This window comes from Podarcis melisellensis, assembly GCF_964234715.1.
Source record: "Podarcis melisellensis genome assembly, chromosome: 9".
NCBI classification, from domain to species: Eukaryota; Metazoa; Chordata; class Lepidosauria; order Squamata; family Lacertidae; genus Podarcis; species Podarcis melisellensis.
The window spans coordinates 14898201-14918010 of NC_138541.1; the positions used below are offsets into that span (position 1 = coordinate 14898201).

The 19810-nt window shown below is 44.4% G+C and overlaps 1 protein-coding gene across 7 annotated transcripts in view; it reads left to right on the forward strand.

The window, feature by feature from the left end:
- AFF1 (ALF transcription elongation factor 1) overlaps nucleotides 1-19810 on the forward strand; it is a 149073-nt gene that overhangs the window by 58309 nt on the left and 70954 nt on the right. For all 7 annotated transcript variants that reach the window (XM_081924798.1, XM_081924801.1, XM_081924797.1 and 4 more), the window contains 2 exons: nucleotides 17293-17413; nucleotides 18215-19111. In XM_081924798.1, the coding sequence (XP_081780924.1) occupies nucleotides 17293-17413; nucleotides 18215-19111 (1018 nt within the window). The remainder of the gene's footprint in view (nucleotides 1-17292; nucleotides 17414-18214; nucleotides 19112-19810) is intronic.

Below are 19810 nucleotides of genomic sequence, written 5' to 3' on the forward strand. Positions count from 1 at the left end.
AACCTTCATCAGTTCCAGCCAGCATAACTGATGAGGCTGAGGGGAGTTGTGAACCAAAACATATGGAGGGCCCCCAGGTTGTGGATGGCTGGCCTACATGATTCAGACTGCTTACATGGAAACAGGAGGCCCGTACGTTGCCTTGACAATGTGGGAGCCAGCCGCAGGCAACCCTACATTAGTAAAAATCAATAAAATACATAGCAAACTGAGGTTCTGCCCCCACCCTAACAAAAATCCTGGCTACGCCCATGGAAGCAATCATCTCCTAAGTCAAATCACCTTTCTTCTTCCTAAGGAATACTAGCTTGGTGGGGCTAGAAATAGTTTGGAGGATACTAGGCTTCCGTTGCAATATCAGCCTACAAAAATAGTTACGCTAAAAGTAACGTTTCAGAAGGTAGATGGTGTTGAGAATTCTACTTTGCCCGGAAAATTGTGGAAAGCATTTATGGAGAGCAAATGTTTGGTTTAGCTCTGCAGAGATCCAGGTTGAAATCCGTGCTTAGCAAAGGCACCCCACTCTTAAGCTAAATTTGACTTGCCCAACCTATTTTACAGGACTGTTTTGAGGACAAAACGGAGATAACTCTGAACCCAAGGGTTGTTTTTGGAAAGGGGAAGTGCGTATCAGATAAGCAATTTGCCTTATGTAGCAACTTTTGCAGAAACCAAAGTAAACTTTCGAAGTACACTTGTGCAACATCCAATTTAAATAGCTGTCAAAATAACTGCATTAGACCTGGAAATGTGAGGAAATATATATATTAAAATCTTCTATTTATGTGTATTGGTGAAAGGCTTGCAGCTATCCAGAGGTAGATTGTCTTCGTGGTTTTCTCAGCAAAGGAATAGACTGGAGCTAGTATCTGAAACTGCTCTGCTGCGATTGCAGGGTCACAATTCACTGGGAAGTTTTCTGGTGCAGGTTTACACTGAAACAAATGGGGAGTTTCGGAAGAGGCCTGTCTCCATTCATTTTGGTGGAGTCCCCCCCCCCCGAAATGAAATGTGTCCTAGTTCAAAAAATTGTGTTGTGAGCCATTACAGCCAAAAACATTCACAGTTTGTGTGAATACAGGTTGTTCATTTAAATAGGATGTTTATGTTCCTTTTTTTTTTTGCCTGGTTCAAAGCAGTATCATTAAATAAATAGATTAAAACAATTAAAAAACAAAACCATAGCAGTTTTAATGAAAATCTGACTTGATCGATTCAGAACACCCTGTGAAATAAAGCTGTTCACTCCTGTGTCTAAAACTAATAGCTGTGGGACATGATGGGTCATGTAAGGAATGAATTCCACATCCGTGGTGGCACCATTAAAAAGGGTTCCATCCTGTATTACCACCATCCTGTGTCTCTGACTCTGAAGGAGGAATGCAGGGCCTCCTTAGGTGATCTAAATACATGCATAGATGGAAGGCCCGTGTGAGTTTCCTAGGTCCCAGACTTTTTAGGAAATCGGTTATGGGAATGATGTAGTTCTGGAGCTAAATACACATACAAACAACTTTCCAACTGATTCGCCTGAAAGAAGGAAGACGAAATGCTGGATCCGCAATTGCTGACAATTTAAAAAGAGTTGGCTAGATAACTCAGATTTTGAGTGAGGAAAGATCAAATGCTCTCAAACATCCTAGGAGGCCACACTATTCCTTTTTTAAAAAACGACAACACACCTTTTATTGATAAATGCAATACTTACAAACACAAACCAGAACACTAAACAAACTTATTATACATAGATATATACACCTCTCAACTTAGATTACAAAAAAGAAAACAAACATACAAACTAAACATACTGACATAAATTTTGACTTTAGCACCTATATGTGGCCTCCTTTGTTTCTTTTTGCTGTGTTATCAATGTTACTTTTGACTGTCTCATCTTATACCCATTTCTTCTTAATTTTTTACTCTATAAGTTTCATTCATTGCATATTGATATATTAATACCGGAACAATGTTTTTTGATGTATTCCTTCAGGTGGCCACACTATTCCATGTGGGGAGTTCTAACAATTAGCAGAGTGCCCATAATTATAATTGTAGCGGAGTCTTGACAGATGAGTAGCTCCATGCCAAAGACTGGATGGATGCGGTTTGGACAGCTTAAAAAAAGGGAGCTTGTTATACCCAAATCAAATGAACTGTAATGACGTCAAGTGTCAGGTTTGCTGAAAGTTCAGCTGTCCTGGGTGGCTTGGGATGGAAAGATAAAAGGCCATAAATTAGTTCCATTGTTAAAGCCCAGTAAGACAATTTTCTGATTGCCTGGGGCGGAATAGCATTTGCCCACAGGCAAGTAGTAAAATCACCTGCCTACCTTCTTCCTAGCTAATGCAGTGCTGATTTCTGGAGTGGGAGAGACCACTGCAAAGTTAACTGCTGCCGCCAAGATTTCTGGCATGAAGAAGTGACCCCTGCACGCTCTCTGGCACTTTCCAGCTTGGTCGACATGCACTTCTTCCATAAAGCCAGGATGGATTAGTGCAGATAGCCCAGTATTGTTTTGCCAGCCTGCAAAATTGCATTGTGCTCCCATTTTGGGAGCCAGAGAGCACCAGTGGGGTATCTTGGCTTGCCTCTTCTGTGTGGGAGACTGAGATGGGACAGCACTGGTTAGGGTAAATAGATCCTTCTGTGTTTCTGTGCCCTGCTAGAGCCAGTATGGTGTAGTGGTTAAGAGCGGTGGACTCATAATCTGGTGAACTGGGTTCGATTTCCCGCTCCTCCACATGCAGCTGCTGGGTGACCTTGGGCTAGTCACACTTCTCTGAAGTCTCTCAGCCTCACTCACCTCCCAGAGTGTTTGTTGTGGGGGAGGAAGGGAAAGGAGATTGTGAGCCGCTTTGAGACTCCTTAGGATAGTGATAAAGCGAGATATCAAATCCAAACTCTTCTTCTTCTTGTGTCATTAGGGTGAGGTATCAGGTGGTTTTGGGAAATGGGCAGCTTTTGCATTTGCTAAGATGGTATACTCAAGAGCAATGATTTTCTCTTTCTAATGTGGCAGTCATTTGCCTAATGGAGAAAGTAAAGCCTGTTTCTTGTTGGAGTGGTGCTAAAACAGCCTAGAAGATCCAGTGGTTTGGCTTCTCCAGCTTTCAACTATGTCCAAGATTGCACACTGCTTACATTAGCCCATAGAATTTGTGTGTGTGTGTGTGTGTGTGTGTGTGTTGGGGTATTGAGAATCAAATGTGCCGTAATCTACATAGCCATGTCTTTTTATCTGATGCATCCCATCTCCTGCTGCATTTGATCATGCTAGATTGTCGCAAAACAAATCTGGCCCAGGCAGTGACTTTTATGTGTCTGCCACATACGCATTAAATTGTGACATCGAGAAACCTGATCAGCTTGCTTTCCTTTTCCTTCACTCCCTCTCCTTGCAAAGACTGGTTTGGCAGGACACACTGTTCTTTGGGAGAAGGAAAAATGATATTGTTGTGCATGCATGCATGGTTTTTAAACTGTTGGTTAGCGTGCATTTCTAGCAGGTGTCAAAACAGTAAATGAATGGGATTATATAATTGACCTTGTTGTAGCTCCTGTTCCCAGTTACGTAAGGTCTGGGAAAAGGCCTATAGGGCGTAAGTTATCATGTTAGGAACATAGGAAGCTGGTCCATGTAACTCATTACTGTCTAAACTGGCTGGCAGTGGCTCTACAGAATTTGCGGACCCGTGCCAGTGCTACCTGAAGATGCCAAGGATTGGATGTTCTGCCACCAAGCTATGACATTTCCTATGCACCATACACAAGGAATATTCTGGCAGGCTATTGGCAGAATATTTTAAGGCAGCACTTCTAAACCATGGTCTACAGTTTGCAAGCTTAATTCAGCTAGTCAGCGCCATGTCTGTAAAAATACAATTTAAAATCATATATCATCTAGGACAGAGCTTAAAGGTAAAGGGACCCCTGACCATTAGGTCCAGTCGTGACCGACTCTGGGGTTGCAGCGCTCATCTCGCTTTATTGGCCAAGGGAGCCGGTGTTTGTCCGCAGACAGTTTACCTTCCCGCTGGAGCGGTACCTATTTATCTACTTGCACTTTTTACTTTTGAACTGCTAGGTTGGCAGGAGCAGGGACCAAACAACAGGAGCTCACCCCGTTGCGGGGATTCGAACCGCCAACCTTCTGATTGGCAAGTCCTAGGCTCTGTGGTTTAACCCACAGCGCCACCCAGGTCCCTTAGGACAGAGCTTACAACAGGCCCCCAAAAAACCCATTAAGTGATCAGTCCAAGACCCGTGGCAATTTTCAGGTGGTCAGTGGGCAATTCACATGGGTTTGCTGTTGGAAAACTGATGTGATTTGTCAGTGTATGTTTGTTGATTTGACCCCTAGCAAAGCAGTTCTTTTCTGTCATCTAGTGCAGAAAAGCCATGACAAAACTATGGAAGCAAAAGAGGAAGAAGTTCCAGGTGTCTTAACTTAAAATCTGTTCCAGGTTCAATGCATTTGGGAAGTAATTGTTCCTCAGGTGCTTGAAATAATTTCGGGTGGGTTTTAAAAATCTACCAGCTTCTCCAAGTGCACTCTTTTGAGGTTGGAGCTAGCAACCTCTAGCCAGTGTGTTCAACATTTTAAAGAAAGTGACTGTCATTTCTGAAAAGAGCATGGATCTGGAAAACCAGCTTCAATACTTATTCCAGCAGGAGGTTTGTGTTACTGAATATGTTCACCAATTTGCTCAGTATCCTACATAATAGTGCTTTTAAAGAAGTGTTGTTTCATGCATTTTTTATTCTTTGACCATTTTTTCCAGGCGAGTGCGGAGCCTCTTTCTACTAATCCACCTTCCTTCTACTAACTCCACCTTTAAACATCCCTTTCACTTTCAAAGGAGTAGAACTTGTTTATTAATTCCAAGGCAGCAGGTTTTACAACCGACTTACTGGTCCCCCCAGGAAGACAAATTCCAGATAAACTTTCTGGCTTGTTTTTGTGAGTGACAGAAGGCAGAAATTCTGTAAAAGGGGAACTTGGGCTTTCAGGGGAGAGGTTTACAGAAAACAAAATAAATTAAATCAGAAATGTTGGCATTAGAAAATTTTCTAGATTTTTTTTTTTTAAATCTAAAAAGCTTGCTGTGTTAGAATGACTTCAGACCTAAGGAAAAACTGGCCCGTTCAAAAGCATGCTCCTGTTTTCTGTGCAAAGTGGTGGCTAGAGACGGGCATCACGGAATAGGAAGACAGAAGCAGTAGGAAGGGAAAATTAAGATTTAGGCAATTTGGCGTTCTTCCTCTCTCCTCCCCTTCTTTTTTCTTAGAAAAATTGAACTGCATTGAAGATAAATTTGCAACTCCTGCCATTCTGGCAGGGTTAATTATTTGGGGGCAGGGTGGTCATGGTTGCAGTTAGAAATATTCTGAGGTATTTGTTAACTTATTTCTTGTGCTATCTTTGGATAATTACCTGCATCCCATCCTGAATTTGTTATGCGCATGCTCATCTTGTTGGTGTATAAAAGTCTAGGAGTGTGAAGGGGAACCAAATCCTGGCCACCTTACCTTGCTTTGCTCTATGGCTCTAAGCCATGGGTAGGCAACCTAAGGCCTGGGGGCCAGATCCGGCCCAATCGCCTTCTAAATCCAGCCCGCGGATGGTCCGGGAATCAGCATGTTTTTACATGAGTAGAATGTGCCCTTTAATTAAAAATGCATCTCTGGGATATTTGTGGGGCCTGCCTGGTGTTTTTACGTGAGTAGAATGTGTGCTTTATTTAAAATGTATCTCTGGGTTATTTGTGGGGTATAGGAATTCATTCATTATTATTATTATTATTATTATTTTTCAAAATATAGTCCGGCCCCAGACAAGGTTTGAGGGACAGTGGACCGGCCCCCTGCTGAAAAGTTTGCGGACCCCTGTTAAGCCCTCCAGTTGATGATGGACTACAAGACTCATCACTCCTGAGTACTGGCCTTGCTGGTGGTGGGGGCAGATGGGAGTTGGAGTCCAACAGCATCTGGAGGGCCTCTGGTCCCAGCCTGGCAGCTGTTAAGGAAGGCTGCTGCAGACAAAGGTGGTATTTAGAGTTGACCTTCTCCTTTCCCCTCCCCTTGCAGCCTTCCTGTGACTCTTAACAGCTGTTAGGCCAGCAGAGACTTGGCAGGTGAAGCTTTTCTGCTTGGTCACTTACAGCATTTAAGGGGAGAGGAAGCCCCAGGGGTGGCGAGGTGAAGGCATCAACTCTGGTAAATATTTGATCTGCCCAACTCTCTTATCAAGCTGACTGTTTGCTGCAGATTTTTCTCCTTTGTTGTCTCGGACCTTTGATGTGCTAATTAACCCTCCCAATTCAGCTGCATGCAAGCACATTCCATCCTTTGTATTCTTCCTGCAGCTCTCTCTGTGTTTTTGTTTTTTAACAGCCCTGCCGAGATAAAATATATTTTGCTCTTGCTCTTTAACCATCTGACTGTTCCAGCAAAAGATAATACTTGGAAGCCAGTTTGGGGAGTCCTCTCTCAATGCACTAGTGCCCTGGGGATATCTTCCTTCTCACTACACTCCTTACCAAGAAGTCAGTCTTAATTTTAATCATTTTGCACTTGCAAAGAAAAGGAAGTTGGCATTGCCAGGATTCCCTTTTCTCCTTAACAGAGCCCCTCATCCTGCGATTGCATATCCTTTAGTAATGAGAATAGTAAATGCTACCTGCCTGTTGCAGAGTTTCATTCTACACACCTTCCCAGAGGGTTAAGTAGCAAGCTGATGAATTATTGAGTTGCTTTCAGATTTTTGTCTTCCTTGGGATTCTGGATGTTGAGAGGGGCCTGCTGCTGGTGGTCATGCAAGATCTCATCCAGATTACTTGCTGGTTTATAGGTCAGTCCCTTATGCTATATTAGTTTAGACGTGGTACTGACATACTGAGTCTAGGCAATGTTTTGTAGTCAGTTATACTCTGCTATATTTTAAGATCAGGGTACAAGGTGTCTTGCCCTTGTGAGCCAGTGTGGTGTAGTGGTTAAGAACGGTAGACTCGTAATCTGGTGAACTGGGTTCGATTCCCCGCTCCTCCATATGCAGCTGCTGGGTGACCTTGGGCTAGTCACACTTCTCTGAAGTCTCTCAGCCTCACTCACCTCACAGAGTGTTTGTTGTGGGGGAGGAAGGGAAAGGAGATTGTTAGCCGCTTTGAGACGCCTTAGGGTAGTGATAAAGCGGGATATCAGATCCAAACTCTTCTTCTTCTTGATGATATGCAAAGCCATAGAGGGAAATGTTTAAGAACGCAGGGATGGCAAGGAATGTTCATAGTTGTCCTAACAGGGAAGGCTCAGTCACAGAATGCTAACAAATCAAGCATTCTTGCAAGAGAAGCAGATGTCTACCTTGAACTGCTAGTTGGAAATCCTCATAAAAGGCCCAGGGCATGAAGGGATGTGTGTTGATGGTCAACCAGGAGTGTTGCAAAAGCAAAGAGAGTTGTGGTTTGGTGCACAGAGAACTGGAACGGTTGTGCGTTTCATATCACAGTATTGGGACACTGAGCCAATGCATTGGCTGCTCGCTCTCATTGTTAGACATTTTCCCATCCAGATTTTGCTGAGAAGCAGGACTGGGTGTGTGACTAATGTGATGATACATATCAATGGCTAGTTTTTATTGCTCTTAGAAAAGATAATCTTGATATTTTTATATATATATATGAAAAGGTAGGGGAAAAGCTCCACCCTTGTTCTTGGGAAACTTTAATCGCTCTCTTCTCATAGCAGGGAAGGTGTAGCTTTAATGAGAAAAGGGTTTTATTAAGTCTTTTGATTTCCTGCTGTTGTGTTAAAAGGAAATGTTCTTCCTTAATCTTTGGAAGGGAGAAATGGTTCATGTTCTAGAGCGGAAACACATTACCCATTTCTTACAGCTTCTTGTCCACCCTTTCCCCCTCCTGCAGCATAAAACTTAGCAGCTATCACTTGTGATGTTTCTGTTCTAAATGAATAATGCGCTTAATGTCTCACAAACGGGATATTTGTGTCAAGAGGCGATTTGGGCCAGTGGAATAAAGGAAGTTTTAGTATGGTGGGCATTCTACATGAGGCTCCTTTTTCCAGAAAACTTCACAGCCTGAACGTGTCAGAAAGTAAATTGTTTGGGTCACTTCAGCTGATGCTAGTTTTAAAAACGGCAATATGAGCAAACTTGATGCAGGTGAAAAGCAGTAGCAATAGCAGTCACCTGTCACTGTTGAGTTTGCAGTCCTGTTTGCACTTCACCTGGGAGTAAGTCCCACTGAACTTGTCATGTAACTGGGGGGGGGGGGAGTTTATTGTAAACCACTCATTTCTAAACACTTTATCATCCATATCCTCAAATATTTTATTGTTGTCGTTTCTATTGAAATTAATGTGAACTACTTTGGACATAGCTTATACTGAAAGCCCCATATAAATATTTTAGTAAATGCAAAAATAAAATAAAAAAATTGTGTGCCAGGTTGGATGATAATGGAAATGATATTCTCGTCATTAAAACATAATACATTGAAACATTCCAGTTCTGTTCTGTACTGCTTTTAATGGCTACATAGTTCAGTCTTTTTGAATATCATCAGTTTCAGTGCTTGAGTCCAGCACTAATTTTACTGAAAGGTATCCTTAAATAATTTTGTTACTTTAGTTATGCCCAGCCTATGTAATAGAATCAAATTCTATATTCACATCCGTGTTGCAGCTTCAGTATGTTAAAATAGAATGAAAAAAATGCTGTCACAAATGTTTGAACAAGAAAGGCTGGTTTCCTTTGACGTTTAGGAAATCTTACATATTTTTTTGGAATTTACCCCCCCCCCCCCTCAGCAGAGTCTTGGAAAACTTTGAAATGAGTAGGATCAGATGTACCATGTTTGCTTTGCTTTTAGTAAGCAAAATGAAAATGAGATATATACACCTTGTTAATTTTGTGTATTTTATCATAGTTTACTGAAATATTTAATAGTTTTTGTTCCCTGAAATACACTTAATGTGGTTTAATGCAATCACACTTTTTTTTAGTTTGGATTTTACTTTCACTTGCCAGTTACATAGAATTTTAAGTTGGCTTTGATTTGACTTGCAGCGAATGTTATGAAATCACCTGACTATTTATAAATAAAATAATAACAAAAGAAAAAATAGGTATTTGCATGGTATGCCATGCTTTGTAAAAGGCATGTTTAAAACCAGTCAGTGTATTTTCATGGACTATAATTGAATCTGTCTTAATCTGAAATGAAACCATCCCAATACTCTCTCTCCCCCCCCCATATTCATGTTTAGTTATGCATATTCTTTTGGTTTCATTTTCCTCCTTCTCTGTTCCCTGTTCCAGTTTGCAAATATACTGTGTGTTGGTTTAGAATACTGGCACTTCCTAGGAGGTGTCACCTGAAAAAAGTTAATTTCAACATTGCAACTGTTCAGTTTGGTGTTGATTTGATTCGTCTCCATTAAGTTACTAATGCTTTTTTAATGGAATGGTGCATTTTTAGAAATAGAAAGCTCCATGGGAGCGGGGGGGGGGGGGAGTAGTGGGAAGTTTTCCTCCTGGAAGAATTTCTTTTCCACTGCATCCTGTTAGCCAACTTCATCAGTTCATATGACCAGGGTCTGTATGAATCTGCAAAATGATTACTTCGGATAAAATTTTCATATTGTAGCGAGTTAGAGGTGTTTAATTAATTAAGCTTGTGTTAAAAACCATGTGTCAGACTATCCAGGAATAAGAATCTAAGTGTATATTTTAAGCATTGGTAAGTGTAAAAGCTACCGTATTTTTCGCTCTATTACACGCATCTGACCATAACACGCATGTAGTTTTTAGAGGAGGAAAACAAGAAAAAAATATTCTGAACGAAACAGTGGGTGCATGATTTTTATGGTTCATGCTGTGGCCACAGACATGTGATCTGATGGTGAGTTTGGGGTAGCCCAATGCAAAAATCCTGAGGATCCATGTGGATCCTTGCTTTGTAACCACGTTTAAAGTGGGGAGGGAAGGAAAAGCACTCAAGGGAGCACGCGTGGAGAAGGAGCTTTTCGGTGAGCTGAGCGGGAGGAGGGAGGGAAAGAGCACTGTTGCTTTAAAGGTATACTTAAGGTACTTGCCCTGTGCCTGGGGTTTTTTTTCCATTTAACAGTTTGCAGCCTTTTCCTTCCACTCCTTGTTTTGAGGCAGAATAGATTTGAGCAAGTGAGGAGGACTTGGATTGCAGGGGATTCACCATTAGCTGTGTAAAAGTGCTCCTCCTTGCAGCCTGAGTGATAAGCAGCCACCAGCAGCAATAGAATGGAGCACAAAAAAGTGGTAGGGGCACTAGGACCCAGACAATGCTCGAATCTATCCTGCCTGAAAAAAAGCTGCTCCCTCCCAGCGGATCAGCTGAGAGGCGGGGATTTGCGAAGTTTTCCCCTCTCCCTCATCCCCAGCCTTTTTTCTTTAACTTCCTGGTTTTCACTGCGTGGCTCAGAGCTCGAGGTTGGTTTTATTTTGCTGCTGGTTGCTTAAATTTTATCTTTCCTGCTGTCCCTCTGCAGCCTCATTGCTCTGTTTAGAGAGCTCACGGACCTTTGCTAGCGTCTGTCCCTCCTCCCGTGTAAGCGGCTGCTGCCCGCTTTGCTGCCATGGCTCTTCTTCCCTCCCTCCTCCCCGGCTCCAGGTCGCTTTAAAGCAAGCAAAGCGAGAGCCTCGTAGAGTGTGTAAGCAGCTCCCGCTTTGCTTGACTGACGGCAGCCATGGCTCCGATCCGTGCATTCGCTCCTTAACACGCACAGGCATTTCCCCTTACTTTCTAGGAGCAAAAAACTGTGTGTTATGGTCCGAAAAGTACGGTAATTGGGTTTAGGCACATTTCCTTGGTTGTGTATTGGACATAGTAATCCTAGCCAAATCAACAAGTGTTAATGAAGTGAGACAAACTTTATATGTGAGGTGATCAGGAGTTGCAAGCATCAAAGGAAAAAGGTGCTAGGATGCAAATGCTAGGATGCAAAAGGTGCAAATGTAGATGAAGGACTTCCGTTTAGAGAGTGTGATGTAACCAGGAAGCAGAGAGGAAAAGTTGCCCCACAGAGCAATAGAGGCTGCAGAGAAAGGATGCTGAAACTGCTACTATGAATAAGCTGGCATCCTTTGGGGTGCTGTTGTGGTGAACCCTTCCTTTCTAGGCTCCAGGTTTGTGTGTGTGTAAATAAACCATACATCATAAAGACACCACAAACTCCGCTGTGCCTTATTGTCCCAAAGGAAACACAGACACTGAATAGGGATGCCCAAAGTCTTGCTCACGACTCAGCAGAGACTGGGCTGGCACGTAACCATACCTATCCCCTTCAGTTGCCGTTACAGTGGTACCTCAGGTTACATACGCTTCAGGTTACAGACTCCGCTAACCCAGAAATAGTGCTTCAGGTTGAGAACTTTGCTTCAGGATGAGAACAGAAATCGTGCTCCGGCGCCAGCAGGAGGCCCCATTAGCTAAAGTGATGCTTCAGGTTAAGAACAGTTTCAGGTTAAGTACGGACCTCTGGAACGAATTAAGTACTTAACCTGAGGTACCACTGTATATGTTTAATAGATTAAATTCAATTTTTTGATTCAGCGATCACTCAGCAGAATATAATAGTAGCAAAGGATTTCAAAGGCTTACGAATTATAGAAATTCTGTTGTTGTAGTTTTTTCAGGCTGCATCTTGTTTTGGGTATTGGTTTGTTTGTTGGTTGGTTTTGGATTGGTCTGGGCGAGGTGGCGAGGTGGGGGGGAAGAGAGAAGTAACTGCCTTTTTGCCATTTTTGAAATGCCAGCGAAAAATGTGCCCTAAAAACAGCAAGGTGAGATTTACTGGTAATGCAGAAACTCAGACCCAAGCGATTTAAAGGCCATTATATTTGGGTCAGCGGAACAGCTAGTGAGCAAAAGCAATGGCTTCCTTTAGAGAGAAACCCCTGCTAATAAAACAAATATGCAAGCTTTCTCCAGCACACTAAACTTAGGCACAAGGGGAAAGGAGGAAGGAAGATGTTGCTGGTCAACAACTTCTCTTTATGTTTAAGAATTGTAAAGCAAGCAGCCTCCCTGCATGTGATAAATGGATGGATCTAGCTAAGTCAGTGGTCTGGGCTTGCCGTTGCCATGGCAGCAGCAGAGCTCCTGTTTCCCAATAACACGCCAGCAACTAACTTGCTTTGTCACAACACAAGCCGATGATTCCAGAGGCCTCTGAGTTTCTGCTCCTGTGCAGCATCACTGCCACCTTAAGTTTCTTAACTCTTTCCATTCCTCTTGTATCCTCTTGAAAGCAGTGACATGGCAGTGGGAAAAGAAGGGGGAGTTTCCTGGTGTGGGAACCTCTTGAACTTAAATGCGGCAAGAGCTGTGGCTACGCTTGAGCAGGATAAATACGTCAGGGGGAAACTTCCAAATTTTTCCTATTCCCACCGCAGCTGCGTGGAAGGCAAAAGACGCAGGTGGCGGCGACATAGGAAGGCTTACAGCCTCCATCTTGCAGTGGAGGGAGTGCAGGGCTTCTCGGCAGGGAGGAAAAGGAGGACCGGATCAAAACTGGATGCAAGGCCAGTCAGTGCAGTATTGATAGGAAGGGCACCGAGCAGTCCAGTGCGGGGAATGGGGCGAAAGGGGGAGGTGGTTGTTAGGTCTAGACCTTGCCTGGTGCGTTCTGCAAATTGTAGCTTCTGCTGTCAGTGTAACATTGCCAATTTGCGATTCTAAGAGGGAAGCTGAGCTTTCAACCTGAGCAGCTACACTCCTGTCAGCACCACCCTAGTTACATTACTGTTATGTTTCCCCGATTGAAAACCAGGTGTAAAGGCACTTTTCATTGTTGTTTAGTCGTTTAGTCGTGTCCGACTCTTCGTGACCCCATGGACCAGAGCACGCCAGGCACTCCTGTCTTCCACTGCCTCCTGCAGTTTGGCCAAACTCATGTTGGTAGTTTCGAGAACACTATCCAACCATCTCGTCCCCTGTTGTCCCCTTCTCCTTGTGCCTTCCATCTTTCCCAACATCAGGGTCTTTTCCAGGGAGTCTTCTCTTCTCATGAGGTGGCCAAAGTACTGGAGCCTCAGCTTCAGGATCTGTCCTTCCAGTGAGCACTCAGGGCTGATTTCCTTCAGAATGGATAGGTTTGATAATCTTGCAGTCCATGGGACTCTCAAGAGGCCTCCTCCAGCACCATAATTCAAAAGCATAAATTATTTGGCGATCATCCTTCTTTATGGTCCAGCTCTCACTTCCATACATCACTACTGGGAAAACCATAGCTTTAACTATACGGACCTTTGTTGGCAAGGTGATGTCTCTACTTTTTAAGATGTCTCTGCTTTTTAAGATGTTTTTAAGATGCTTTTCATTAGCTTTCCCTTATTACCGCACCATAGCTCCTCAATAAGGAGGAAGTGATTGGGCCCACGCAAACCACCACTCTTAACCCACAGTATATTGCACTTCCACCCCACAATAACACTTTTGTATGATTTCACTGCTTGTTCTGTGAAACAAGTCATTCATCCAAGTTACGCTCATGCGGTGCCTCCCAATGAAAACAAGCAACATGCCTTTCCCCCAAGACCACATTTCCTTGCGCTTGATTATTAATTCAAAATGCCTGACATTCTTAAGCAGAATCCAGTTTTGTTGACTTTCACCGTGGGTTTGGAGAGTCGAATTTCATCCTTCCGTGGGCCGTAGGCAGGCATAGCTCTGTGTTTGCTCCACATATGCTAAAATTGGAATGATGCTGAGAAGTCTATAATGTGACACGCACACCCCCAGCATTTCTTGTGAGCCAGTTTGGTGCCATGCATAGAAGGCTGGATGTAGGTCTGAGGAACAGAGGCTCAAATTGGGAGCCAGGGGTTGCCAACCTGGTCCCTACCGCCCACTAGTGGGCGTTTCAGGATTCTAGGTGGGCGGTAGAGGGTTCTATGGCACAAGTTGAATCCTCCTTCCATCGAACACTGGTGGATGGTCAGGAAACTTTAGCATCCAGAAATATGCATTTGTGGGTGGTAGGTATAAAAAGAGTAAAGGGGACCCCTGACCATTAGGTCCGGTCGTGACCGACTCGGGTTGCGGTGCTCATCTCGCTTTACTGGCTGAGGGAGCCGGCATACAGCTTCCGGGTCATGTGACCAGCATGACTAAGCTGCTTCTGGCGAACCAGAGCAGCGCATGGAAACGCCGTTTACCTTCCCGCCAGAGCGGTACCTATTTATCTACTTGCACTTTTACGTGCTTTCGAACTGCTATGTTGGCAGGAGCAGGGACTGAGCAACGGGAGCTCACCCCGTTGCGGGGATTTGAACCGCCGACCTTCCAATTGGCAAGTCCTAGGTTCTGTGGTTTAACCCACAGCGCCACCCGCGTCCCTAAAATTGTAGATTACTCCTGCCCTAAGAGGATCTCTGGCTCTTTCCTTTTTCCCAACCTAACCTAGCTCGTAGAGTGGTTAGGGGGCTGAGCCATCAGCCAGAGTGCTAGAAGAGGAAAGGAATCAAGATATGATACATGAATGAGCGAGGGTGGTGCTGTGGTCTAAACCACCAAGCCTCTTGGGCTTGCTGATCAGAAGGTTGGCGGTTTGAATCCCCGCAATGGGGTGAGCTCCCGTTGCTCTGCCCCAGCTCCTGCCAACCCAGCAGTTGGAAAGCACACCAGTGCAAATAAATAAATAGGTACCACTGCGGCAGGAAGATAAACGGCATTTATGGGTTCTTTGGTTTCCGTCACAGTGTCCTGTTGCGCCAGAAGCGGTTCAGTCATGCTGGCCACGTGACCTGGAAAGCTGTGTGTGGACAAATGCTGCCTTCCTCGGCTTGAAAACGAGATGAGCACCACAACCCCATAGTCCCCTTTCAATGGACTTAAGCGTCCTGGGGTCCTTTACCTTTTTTTTTTTTACATGAATGAGATACCTACCACTTACCCAAACAAGCAATATATCTACCAGTCCAAGAAGCAACTTATATTCTACCCCTGCTTTGCAATTTCCCCAAGGAACACGCAGGAAAGTGTCTTCAAAACAAAAGCAAACAAAGGCTTTAACACCACAGTAGAAATCTGGGGGTGGGGGGACTTAATGGGTATCCAATATAGGGAATTTCAGAACCTGGTTTCAGCCACTGAGTTGGTCCTGTTCTGCGTACCCAGCTTCCTAATCTCTGAAGACCTCTAAGGGAAGAGCTCAGGCTGGTACCTTTAAAAATAGTGATAACTTGAGAGGCAATGTGGCCTAGTGAGTGAAGACTTGGACATAGACTGGGAAGATTCAGGTTCAAATCTCTGCTCATCCACAAAGCTTAGACCCAGGCCCATTCACTGGTGTCCCTCAGTCTGCCCAAGAGCAGGTTGCATAGATTCTATGAGATTTTCATAGGCTTGGCATTGTTAGGTGGGGGCTAGCTGGAAGAATGGTGGGAATAAAATTTTAATTTAAAATAAGCCAGTCTGGTGGAAGAATAATGTTTTTATTTCAACAAAGCTGTTAAGCCTCTGTCTGTGCGTTACCTGAAGGGGAAAAAATGCAGGCATTTTGTTGAAACTCATTGTGCAAATCTCCAAACAGAGAGGTGCAGGAGATGATTCAAATTGGTGGCGGCCGCTTGGTGAGACAAATCTATAAGGGCTGATGACAGAGCCTTCCAAGAAGGCCTGCTTCAAACCCACTGAAATGAATGGGACTGGTGTGGAAGCATTTTCTGCTGAATTGTATTAACGGCTGGGGTATGCAAGGCAGAAGAAGAATGGCACAGGGGCTCTGTGATGATGCATTGCCAGATATTTTACATAACACTGTTGTCCTCTGGCAAATGCACATCTGCCTTCTCAGCTTTGTGTTGATAAGAGAATAATAACAGTTGTTTTAGAGGCCCTGGTTCACACGTAGCGGTTGTTCCGAACAAATCAACATTCTGCGGCCTTTTCCATGAGCTTTCTTACACATAAAGTCATCGAAAAGACAGTGGTTTCTTTCCCTTGTGCCCAGTGCATGACTGGGTGTAATAACACCCCCAAATTTCAGTCCGAGCGTGAAAGCCAAAAAGTGGCGGCTTCTTCTTGGGAAAATGGATTTGCTGCAGTTTTCACAATGTCAGCAAGAAGAGGGCTGCTGGGGGGCAGGCGGTAGCAGTGTGTGTGTGTAAGATGGGACAAGAAATAATGGACTTAAGTGGGCAGGCAAGGGTAGCCCCTGCTGTTTCTCAGGCGTATCTATAGGGAACATGCGAAGCTGTCTTGCACTGAGTCAGACCATTGTTCCATTTAGCTCTTGTCTATACTGACTGACAGCGAGTGGTTTTCTAGGGCTTCGGCCAGAGCATGTTTCCCATTCCCAGGATCCCTGTGGGAAGGTAGACACTGGGGAAATAAATCAATCCATGCATGAGAACAATTAGCAAGTGGAACAAACCTGTGCAGGGAGGCTGTGGAAACCTCGTAATTTGAAGCATTTGAGGAAAGGTTGGAGCAGCAGTTGATGACTGGGGTCATTTTGGCTGCAATGAATTAGCAGAACTGTATGTGCTTCATAACATGCAACACAAAGCCACAGATTTCAACCTCATGGTGATCTCTGAGATAATGTATTTTTAAAAGGAAGCAGAATTAGGCCTGATGAAATCTCTATAAAGGCAGCTGTTTGGGTTTCAAGAGGTGTCTCATCAGTCCCCCCCCCCCCCATTGCATGGCTTATTATTATTATTTCAGCTCCCCCACTCCCATGGCGAGCTGTGTTACACATATTATGCTAAGGACTAAGCCATCTATAGCTCTGGTAAACAACTACTTTTTAACTTCTTATCTACTGGGTTACTCCTCTGCAAGCCAAGAAACAAGGCCAATGGGAGTTGCCCGTCCCTAATCTCTTGGGTCCATGGAGTATCTGGAATAAAGAACATGATGACTAGGGTGTGCGAACCACCTCCTCAGTACTTCTGTAAAGGCCACATCAAACAGTTATGTGTGGACCTTGGAAAAGTCTTTTTTTTTGTATACAAAAGGTTTGCTAGAGTATTTTCTTGTTCAGACTTTTTATGCAAGCATGTCTTGCTTTCCTTGAGTCTCCCCAGCATGCCTGCAGGCATGTATCTATGCACTGTGTTGTCCAACTATGTTGTCTGCTTAGCTGCTGAGCGCAAGGTCCCTGCTTGGTTTAATTACCTACCTGCCTTTTGCAATTCTGGAAAGGCCTTATTGGCTTGAGGAGGTACTTTGTTAATTGCAGAAGCATAGCCTAGGTAGTAATATCCCCTCTTTCTCTCTCTGCCCACAGCTTGTACAATGAAGAGAGAAATTTGCTCCGCATCCAAGCAAAAGAGAGGAGGAATCAGGAAGCTCTCCAGGAGAAAGAATCATTCCCTGCTGATATCCCTCTCTTTGGAGAACCTTACAAGGTATCTGCACCATCTCACATTGCACAGCAGGATTTACAGTAGGGAGTTGTTGCATTTACAGATTGAGTCTTTGGCCTCTTTGCCCTGCCTAATGCGTTTCTGCTGTCTCCAGGGCAGTGGCTGTGGGGTTCTTGCCAATTCAAGGAAACCACAGACTCTATCTCTATACCTTCAGCTTTCTTTCAGAAGCAAGCCTCTCTTGCTTGTGGGGTTGTAAATAAAAATGTGCAGATAGAAATTGATCAGCAAGAAGTGAACCTGAGAGGGCCCATGGCCACAATGCGAGACCATGTGCTTTGAGTGCAGAGGATCCCAGATTCAATGCCTGGCTTTCCTGCTTTAAAGAACTCGTGTTGCAGGGCTTAGCAAGACCTCTGTGTGTTTTACTGGGGAATTGCTACCAGAAAACGCTGGGCTCGCAGTCTCACTCTAGCTGTAAGAGAACTTCAGCTTTTCAGTGATGCGGTCATTTGAGTATAAAAGCAGTGGAATGACTTAAAAAGAAGAAAACTTGGACAACTGACACTTAGGTTTTTAAAAATTGTACACAATATTTTATTGCGATTATAGGTATCGAGCTACTTGAATTTAGGTTTCTGTTAACCTGTGTTGTCCCACACTCTTCAGTTCACCTTTTGGTTGGCACCACATAAGCGGAAATGCCTTTCTGTGACCCTGGTTCTCTCATTGCATAGTAGCAAAATCTGCTAAGGAGTGAGGGCATCCCCAGTGAACTGAGGGGGGCGGGAATGGTTTAATTTCACCTCTTCCATTTCGCGGTTGTTTTCCTCCCTGTTTCAGAACAACAAAGCAGATGAGCTATCCAGCCGGATTCAGAAGATGTTTGGCAATTACGAAGAGATGAAGGAGCTTATTGCCATCAAGTCTCAGCAAGATTTCATAGGGATCCCCACAAGCGTCATGTCTCTGATCCCTCAGCGCAAGCCAGATCGTCCACCCTTGCCTGAAAAGACCAGCAGCGTGGTACCCGCCTCATTCCAGAACGGTAGCCATCACCGCAAGCCCTTGGGACCCATTGCTTCGGGTGCTCCCTCTGCGGGCAACTCTCTGCACCACCCAAAAATTCACTCAAGGATAGAACTGGCCTCACAAAGCGGTGGGCTGCCCAGCAACCAGAGGCGAAGCCAAGAGCCGAGCCGCAAGACTCAAGAAGGCCAGAGCAGCAGAAGCCAGAAGAAGAACGAAAGATGCATTGAAGAAGCCCGCAAACTGCAGCCCTCCCTTTTGGAACTGTCTCCCTTGCTGTCCTCGTTGTCTTCCCCCGTAGCACCCTTGTCGCCTCTACATTCCAGCCAACGTGTCAATTCCAGGTCTCTCGGCAGCATCAACAAAAACCATGGGCAGAGTAGCTCCCCTTCTCTGGAGCTGGTGGCTGGAACACGTGAGAATGAAACCCAGGACAGCTTGAGTGCTCCTGTAGCCATTGCTGCCCAGCCTTCCTCCCAGACTTTCCCCGGATCGTTGTCGTCAAAAAGCAGTGCAATACAGCAGAAACCGACTGCCTACGTGAGGCCAATGGATGGTCAAGATCAAGCTCCGGACGAGTCGCCGGAGCTCAAGCCGCTTCCTGAGGAATACCACGAACAGTCCTACGGGAAAATAGCAAACGTGAAAACAAACGTCAAGCCCAACTTGCCCAGCTTGCCCAAATTAAAAATACCTGTTGAAGCGACTGAGGTTAGTGGAATTTCCGCTCTTTGTTTTGGTTTTACTTTGGTGCAGTAAAGTGATTTATTCATACTTAACTTGTTTTGGTTTAGGGCAATCCATAATAATAATTAGGTTTAACCAATATACAGTGGTACCTCAGGTTACATACGCTTCAGGTTACATATGCTTCAGGTTACATATGCTTCAGGTTACATACGCTTCAGGTTACAAACTCCGCTAACCCAGAAATAATGCTTCAGGTTAAGAACTTTGCTTCAGGATAAGAACAGAAATCGGGCTCCGGTGGTGCGGCAGCAGCTGGAGGCCCCATTAGCTAAAGTGGTGCTTCAGGTTAAGAACAGTTTCAGGTTAAGAACGGACCTCCGGAACGAATTAAGTACTTAACCCGAGGTACCACTGTACAGTACAATCATTAAAGCTGAACTTGCTGCAGAGAAGCCAACTTTTAATAGAATATTGTGGGCTGAGAAGGTACTCAATGCTAGGAATGGACAATTGCCCTCCCATTCACGGCAAAAGTGGAACAAAGCTTTTTTAAAAAAAATGTTCAGGCAAACACTCCAACACCCCTCTGCAGCTGCTACTTCGCCCTAGCTCAAGGACCCAAAAATGTCAGGATAGGTGGAGACATCAGCAGCTGGTGCTTCAAGTTTCTGGCAATAGCATATCTTGCCATCAGGAACTGGGACTGCCAAGTCCCAGAAT